This window comes from Pelecanus crispus, chromosome 11 (genome assembly GCF_030463565.1).
Source record: "Pelecanus crispus isolate bPelCri1 chromosome 11, bPelCri1.pri, whole genome shotgun sequence".
NCBI classification, from domain to species: domain Eukaryota; kingdom Metazoa; phylum Chordata; class Aves; order Pelecaniformes; family Pelecanidae; genus Pelecanus; species Pelecanus crispus.
In genome coordinates, this window is record NC_134653.1 from 19,586,207 (window position 1) to 19,594,725 (window position 8,519).

Here is an 8,519-nt window from a genome sequence, read left to right on the forward strand (position 1 = left end):
GCCGCCGCCGCCTGAGCCCCGCGCCCCGGCGGTGCCCGTGCAGGGGCCGCCCGAGCGGGCCGCGGCGCCGTGACCCTCCTCCCCGCCCCCTCGCCCGGCTATAAAGGAGGGTTTTATTCTCGGGCTCCGGTCTCACGCCAAACCCTGTCACACCGTCTAGACAAGCTGTCGTGGGGCTCGGCCCAGCTGTCACCATGGCGATGGAGACGAGTCCGCTGTGAATTTTGGGGGGGGGGGGGGGAGCGAGTGAGACCGGCGGCGGAGGAGGAGGAGGAGGAGGAAGGCTCGGCCGCCGCCGTGCCCTGCCCTGCCCCGCCGCCGCCCGCGGGGGAGGCACGGACCCCCCGGCGCTCTCGGCCGCGGCTGGAGCCGGCCCGGCGGGGAGCCCCGGGGAGCCAGCGGCCGCGGGCGCGGAGCGAGCCTCAGATGCGTCTGTCACACAACCCCGGCCGAGCTATTTAAAGTAACGGGCCTCGCCGGACTTTTGTCTCTGCCTATTTATGAGTCCCCGGGAGCTGGCAGGCGCCTCCGGGCAGCGCTAGGAGCCGAGCCCGCAGCGCCAGCCCCGCGGGGAAGCCAGCGCCGAGCCGGGGCCGGCGGGGGCCCGCCCGGAGCATGACGGCGATCCGGGCGCTCCTGTTCTGCTCCTGCCTGGGGCTGCTGCGACAGGGGGGCGGGCAGCCCTTCCTGCGACTGCGACCCTCGCCCAGCGACAACCTGCCCGTCAAAGACATCGTGGAGCACCCGGATCCCGAGTACGACCCCAAGGAGCAAGACCTGGACGAGAGGACTCTGAGGAAGAAGCTGGGCAGCCATTTCGACCCCGGCTTCATGGCCGTGGCCGTGCCGGGGCCGGCCAACGCCTCGGGCGCCGAGGAGGCGGCGGGGCGGGGGCGGGCGGCGCTGCCCGCCGAGCTGCGGCGGCTGGAGCTGGGTCCGCCCCAGGGACCGCGCCTCAAGGTGGGCAAAAAGGCGCGGCGGAAGGTGCTGCAGTGGCTCTGGGCGTACACCTACTGCCCCGTCCTCTACACCTGGAAGGACCTGGGCGTCCGCTTCTGGCCCCGCTACATCAAGGAGGGCAACTGCTTCGCCGAGAAGTCCTGCTCGCTGCCCGAGGGCATGTTCTGCAAGCCCGTCAAGTCGGTTACCAAGACCTTCCTGCGCTGGCACTGCCAGGGCTGGTCCAGCCAGAAGTACTGCACCTGGATCCCCGTGCAGTACCCGCTCATCTCCGAGTGCAAGTGCTCCTGCTAGCCTCCCTCGGCCCCTTGCACTGCCTTCTTTTGTCGTTTGGATGATTTTGGGGGGGGGGTGGTGATGGTGGGTTTTTTTTCCCCCACTCCCCCAGCGCGGGTGGGGGGGAGGAACCGGGTTTTTTGGGGTTGGTGGGGTTTTTTGACTTATTTTAATGTTATTTTATTTGAAAGGGGAAAAGCAAACCCAGGAACTGCAGGGCAGGCCAAAGGCACAGTAAAGCACTACAATCAGATGTCTATTTTTATACGTATATAGCCTTCTAACAAAAGGAAAATAAAAAACTAAAAAAAAGAAGAAAAAATTACCAGCCATGTAAATAGAGAGATTTTAAAGGAAAGGGGGAAATCGCAGCTGTTTTTTATTATTATTATAATTATTATTGTTATTATTATTATTTTAAAGACATAGGACCACATTTTAAACCCATCCCCACAGAACCTGAGCATTTCCCTGCTGAAGGGAAGGGCAGAAATTTCCTGTAAAGATGATATTATCAAAAGGAAAAGGCGGGGGGGGGGGGGGTAAGAAAAAGAAAAGAACAGCAGCATCCCCGAAGATGGTTGTTTCTCTGTGCTGTATTTTTTTTGTCTTCTTCAGACCTTGTCACTGATGTTTGAACTAATTTGCCAAGCTCTCTAGTTTTTTTTTTTTTTTAAGTGTATAACAATTAATTAAGGAGGAAATTTTAAAGAAAAGTACAAATCTATGAAAGAGTGGAATCGTTTTGTTGTGTGGGAATACATATAGTCGTGTAGAGATGTTAAAGGAAATTTTCTGTGTACAGTTTATTTATTTTTAACATTTGTGTATAGGAAAAAAAGCTAGAGATTATGCCAGAAACTATTGGAAATGTTTACTTGAATATTCCTTTAAAAACATATCAATGTAAATATGAGCTATCACTGATCAAAACATTTTTAGCAATAAACTCTATCTTTGAAGAAAAAAACCTGTGCGGCACCCCAGCTCCCTGGGAGACCAGCGGAGACTCGAATTCTTGCTTGCAGCAGGTGATGAGTAAAGGGCTTTGGCTGGGCTATGCTGGTGTAAATCGTGAGACGCCCTGAAGGCTGGTAGTGCTCTACCAGTTTACACCTCTCTGGGATCCTGCTCTGGGTTTTCTTTGCATATATAACCTGCTGGGGAGAAAAAAAAGACCGGAGAGAAGTGGCTCATAACGCATAAAAGAGCTGCAATGTCCTGGACACGAGGTGTCATCTGAAGTCCTTGGGAGATTCCTGCTTTGTGTCGCACACCCCGGGCTCCCGCATGCTCTGTGGCTCTTGGATTCAGCTCTCCTGCTGGCAGAGGAAGCGGTCGAGGTTACCGCCCTGGCTATCAAAGTGCCTGACACAGCTCAGCAGCCCCGTGTGTGTCAGAACAAATTTTTTTTTTTCCCAGCTGCTGCCACTAGCACAGGAGGGAAGGATGGAGATGAGCCCTGTGCCCAGCCCTGCTGCTGTGACTGAGCCCTGGGGCTGGCATCTCTCCCCTGCGATGTATCTGGGTGCGTGCTGGGGTCCGGAGGAAGCACTGATCCTGCAATGGCACTGCACGCCCTCAGCTTTCTGCCCTTGTGCACCGGGGCTGGACAGGACTCCCTGCTCTCCCACTGGAGCTCATGGAGCCAGGGCAAGGAAGAGACAGGACGGCTCTGCACAGGCAGGTTGCCGGCAGACAGGCCAGCTGGGGAGGAGCCCAGCACTGGTGAGCGGGGGCACTGGCAGTGCAAGCCTGCTCCTGATGGAGATCTGTCTGTCTGTCTGTCATAGGGCTTGGAGCGGGGCCCTGATGGGCTGCCAGGCCATCCCCCTGTGTGCTTCGCGTGGGCTGCTGGTGTTGGAGGGGAAGGTCTGGCCGTTCCCTCCAGTGTCTGAAATGCACCCGGCATTCCCGAGGAACAAACTGCTGCCAAAGGCTCTTGCCAGTGAGGAGCCATGCTCCACCAAGCTGTCTGCGGAGCAGTGGGGAGACCCCGTCCCCCTCCAGCTCGATGCACAGCAGAGGAGAGCAGCATGACACCGAGCCCATGGGAAGGTGCTGGGACCCTCCGAGGGGTCTGGCTCACATCCCTCCATCTTCCTCCAAGGGGACTGTGGTCTGGCGAGCACTGCTGGAGCAGGCCTGCAGAGCCTGGAGGTCACTCATGGAGAGAGGCCAAAACAGGGAGAGGGCTTTTCTAATGGGCATGGTGGGGATGAGGCGAGAGGGAAAGTGACATCCAGCAGCTGATGTCCCCGCAGAGCCCTGTGGCCATCCGCTCAGCCCTGCACAAGGAGGCAGGTTGGCCTTTCCGCGCATGCATCAGTGAGAGACCAGGGAAGGGGGGGATGCGGAGGGCAGGGTGGAAAAGAGACCTCGGCGAAGGCAATGTGCAAAACATCAGGGGCATTTGGGAGAGGAAGGGGAAAGCTCATTTTGCAAGAGGAACAACATCTGTGGTGTGGGGGCTGAACATCTGTAGGAGGGAGCATGGGGGGAGGGCATTCTGGGAAAATATTTCTGACATAATCCCAACAGTATCTGGTGTGTTGGGATTTGGTTACAAATGGCCCTCTAACGTCTTTGTGCGTTTTGTTCTGCTGGTTCCAGGGGCACACAGAGACCCCTGCTTTGTGCTAACCTGGGAAATAAACCATTCGCTGGGCTCAATGGCTGGGTTCAGTTGTGCGGGGAAGGGGGGGTGGGAACGGGGAAGGCGAGATTTGTGTGAACTCCAGCGAAAACCAGCCTAAAAGCCTCCGTGCCATGTGCTGGGGGGAGGAGGGGGACTGCCTCCATCTCTGGGGAGAACTCAGTGGTCCCGCTTGAGATGACGGCTTGTCTGGAGGCAAAAGCACGAGAGCCAAGAGCTGAGGTGCTCAGTGCGGGCAGGGGCCAGGGAGCACAGGGTGGCCCCGCAGGGTGTGTGCCAGCTCGCTGGGCCCTGCCGCACCAACCTGCCATGGCGCTGATGTGTGGTCACCTCGTGCTGATGCACAGTCACCTCGTGCCGAGGCACCTCCTGCTCAGCTGGTCCGGGAGGCAATGAGTCGGACGTGTGACGGCTGGGCCGTGGGCGTGATGGCTCGCCTTGCCTGCTGAGCCTCAAAGGAGTGAAAGACAAAGGGGAACAAGCCTGGTTCTTTGGTGCGGTTATTTCATTGTCTCCCCAAGCTGCCTGTGATTAAGGGACAAGCTGCGGGGGGAAAAGGGGGCAGAACTGGCAGAGCCCTGAGATGTGGTGGGTGCCAGCTTCTGAAGACATGGGTCTTTCCCCCTGCACTCTGGGGTGATGGCCTGGGAGATGGGACCAGAGCACCAAGGGTGGGTGGCATCCTCTAGGTTGGGTCATGCTTGTCATCATGTCGGCAAGAGACGTGCACGGCTGTGGCCACACACTGGCAGGCGTGTGCACGCCCACTCCTGGGCACCCAGCCAGTCCCTCCATTCACTCAGTATTTGCAGGGGGACCCTGTCCATGCCCTGCAAAGCCACAGTGAGCCACACACTTTGTAGTCTCCTTTCTCTGCACTGAGTCTTGGGCTTAAGCAGAAGGTGGTTAGCAGGAAGATCAGTGGTTTAACCCCTTCTTCCTTTGGGCAGGGAAGAGCGGACGTGGTAGAGGAGGGTCCATGGGACCTGACAGCTGCCCCATGTGCTACAGGCACACATCCACTGGCACAACAGGGAAGTGAAGGTGGCTCTCCTCTCCACAGCCAGCTCTGGCCAGAGCTCACCCGCTCTAACACCATGTGCTGTGCTGGGGCAGCTCCCTTGGCTGGATCACGTCCGGATCTCTTCTTACAAAGCCTGGCTTGGAGCAGAGAGGCCCTCTCTCAGGTCTGCAGAGGTCTCCATCTCTTACTTCTGTGTGTCAAGGCCCTTCTGTCACCTGGTGAATTGCTCTCCCATGCACGAACCCCCAGATTTAGATGATGTTTGTCTTGGGAGAGAGGGTGAGCTCAGGATGGCTTCTGACATTTGACTCGGTGCAGAGGCACTTTTCCATTTGCCTTTCACATCCTGGTTTGGCTTTGACACCAGCAGCAGGTTAACTCTTTAGTCTCTGTTGCCAAAGGGTATTTCATCCCCATTTTCCTGTGCCACCTCGCCCTGTTTAGCTCAAGTCCCCACAGCTAAGGCCGGTCTCCAGGAATACAGTTTCTGTCGGTGTGCTGGCTTTGCCAGGGTGACCCAGATTCACAGGGCCAGAGCTCGCAGATGTCTAATGCCAGCTCTTGAGATATCCGACTCAGGCCCGGGTGATGATCTAAGCCCATCACTCATCATTCCTTGAAAGGCAGACGAATGGTCTGGAGGCAGTAATTGGCCTTCTCAAACTTTCAAGCCCAGGCTAAACTGGGACTTTTCTCAACATGCAAAATTGTGCTTGTTTCCTCCCCTGGCATGAGCATTTGCTGTCACTTGTCTTCACAGCCTGGCATGGCCACCAGGAGCTGTCAGGGAAAGCCAGTCTCCCTGCATGCCCTGCTTCGTCTACTAGCAGGTCCCTGGTGAGCCCATCCTGCTGACCGCTGCTGGCTAGGAGCTCCAGGTGAGCTGGACCTGCTTCCTCCAGGCACCCCCAGCTCCTTGTTAGTCACCATGATGAAAAACATGCAACAGTGCTGAGGTTAACAGCACCAGTACAGGACAGGGTGGACCGTATTGACTGCAGGTGTGCCCCATGGGGTGGGCAGAGGTGGGGTCTTGTCTCACCATCTCCCGGGGGCTGGCAGGTACGAGGGTGGGGGGTCTGCTTCCTCTGTGCAAGACCCACCTCAGGCTGCCTTTATCTCTGCTCCTTTGCAATTCTCCTTAGCTGCCAGTGTCTCCATGTACAGTAAACCCAACCACATGCCCAGTCGCTGCTCGGCAGAGCTGGGCCCTGACCCCTCACCAGCATGAGTGTGAGGGGATGCAGGGAGTATGTAGGGCTTTACTCACTGTCACTCCAAAGGTGTCAGACAGACTGCTGGTTCATCTGCAAAAAATGTGCATGAGCCTCCCTCCCCCCTCAGTGATTAAAAACAAACATTAACAGCAGCACCATCCAGGAGACATGGTTGCTCTTCGGCGTTAGCTGTTTGGTATTCAGCTTAAAATGTCAGACACCCCGTCAAGGAGCAGGGACCACATCATGTGGTGCATGGGAGCCCAATCAGAGACGCAGAGCCACGAAGAGCAAATCACAACTAGCTGGGAGGCAGCACTCACAAGCCGACCATTGGCTAAAATGGCTCTTTCAGGCAGCTGGTGAATGAATCCATTCACAAAAAAGCAGGGCTAGTTTGCAAACAGCAAAACAGTCTACATATTTTTTTTTTTGCACTGGATGAGTCTGCCAGGGAGACACCCAAGCCCTGAAGCAGATGTGTGGGACGTGGCTGGTGCAGTCACGTCCAAGCCCAGCGTAGGTGCAGTGAATTCAGGAGGACCGATTCCACCTCTCAGTTTGCAGGCCCCGCTGTTCCTTCCAAGGAGGTTCAATGCCCTGCTCAGAGAACCTCAGCCTCCTGCCAAACTCCCTGGAGTGGGGCCGAGACCTCCAAGGGCCCACAGACTACAGTTGGGGTGTGCTAGGAGACCCTGCTCTCCAGCACCACACAGATGTCCTGAAAAGGGAGAGGAGCCCTTTGCAGAAGCCCACACTCCCAGAAAGCTGACAGAGTGTATGATGGGAAAGGTTCCTCCTTGGATCTGGAAGCTGGAGGTGAAGGGTATTACTTTGGGTAACAGACAGAGCTGGGGCATGGTTCCTCACAGAGTGCCTGGCTAGATCAGCCATCTCATGTGCCTTGTCACCCGCAAACATGGTCCTTGGAAAACAGTTATCTCCCCATACTGGAGAGCACACAGCAAGGTGACCAGCCAAGATCACTGGCCACCCCCATTAGTTAGGGCCTGGTCCTTTCCCCCCAAGGAAGTCTTACAAGCCACTACAAAAAGCCAGGGCTTTGGAACTAGTGCTGCCAGAGCTGCTGGGGGTCCACAGTGAGGACCTGGATCTCCTAGGATGGCGATTCCACCTGCTGAGCAGCAGCATGTCCAGTGCACACCATGTTGGAGCTCCTCTGTCCTCTGCTTTGGAGGCAGCCTTTGGGGAGGTAACAGGAGGCAGAGCTGAGCAGCAGGAATGCTGAGAAGGGAAGTAAAGGCTGCATCTCTGGGTGCCAGGGCAGGACAGCCTTTGGGGAGCAGACTCTGAGTCTGGGGTGGGAAAAGAGAACAACAGTGCTGGAGAAGGAGAGCTCCCTGTCTTGTATGCTGGCTCGCTCTAGGGAATCACATACAGGTGTTCAGGTCTATAGGCTTCTTGGAGGGTTGTGCAAGAGCCATCAGATCCCCTCTGAGGCCGTCTGAGTCTTCAAGCGTTGCCTGGTTTTCTTCCATCCCATTTACTGCCAAAAGACACTTTGTCTCCAGGAGATGGTACTAACAAAGGACTGGGCCTCCAGTTTTGGCTCAGTTTATCTACTTTATTGGGACAGGGACCATATTTCATCCTGGAGCTGAGATTAAGCACTGAGCTGGATTTGGTGTTCCACTCTTTGCCTGTATTTGACGAAAGAGCCTACTTTTGCCTCCTCCCTTGCCACAAGGAACTGCAGCCAACAATCCTCTTGGACATCTCCTCGAGCCAGAAAAGGCAGCATGCAAGTCAATATGTAGCTGTGAAGCTGGACTTTGCTGCTAATAATGAAGGACGTTGGTGAAGGTGTGTGTAGTGTTGTGGTACCCAACAGGAGCCTTTGACCAACCTGTACCAGGAGGTCCCTTCAGCCCAGGCTGCCCACTGGCTGCTGAACTAGGCTGTGGTGTGGTTTTTCTCCAGGAACATGGGAGTCTGTCTCCTCCCAGACATTGCCCTGGAGGTGGTCCCAACGGGGGACAGGTGACCCCAAAGCAGGCAGACGGACCCCCAGCCAGGCATGGACAGTGGTCCCCAGGTGAGGGCTGTGGCACACTGCTGGGGCCTGCCCCTGGGACTGAAGCAGGACAGGTGCCCCCCTCGCTGGTGAGGCCGAAGAGACCATAGGGAGCCGCTGCGACAGCCCCCCTCTGTGGCAGAGGCATCTGTGTTGGGGCTCTGGCACTCGGCTCAGTCTGGGCTCCAGAGAGGCCAGGTCTCTCGGGGAAGGTTCTGTGCAGCGGGCCTGGGCCAGGGACTCCTCCTGGCCCGGGGCTCTCAGGGCAGCAGGCCAGGCGTGCAGGCCGGCAGCGTCTGGGGAGAAGGACCCTGCCCCGGGGAGGGGGAGTGCAGCCCGCGGCCTGCCCCA

The 8,519-nt window shown here is 56.9% G+C and overlaps 1 protein-coding gene across 1 annotated transcript; it reads left to right on the forward strand.

The window, feature by feature from the left end:
• Positions 1 to 615: 615 nt before the first annotated feature.
• On the forward strand, positions 616 to 1,254 carry LOC142594594 (noggin-2-like). The gene has a single exon (XM_075719094.1). The coding sequence runs from the start codon at positions 616 to 618 to the stop codon at positions 1,252 to 1,254; it is 639 nt and encodes a 212-aa protein (XP_075575209.1).
• The last annotated feature ends 7,265 nt before the right edge of the window (positions 1,255 to 8,519 follow it).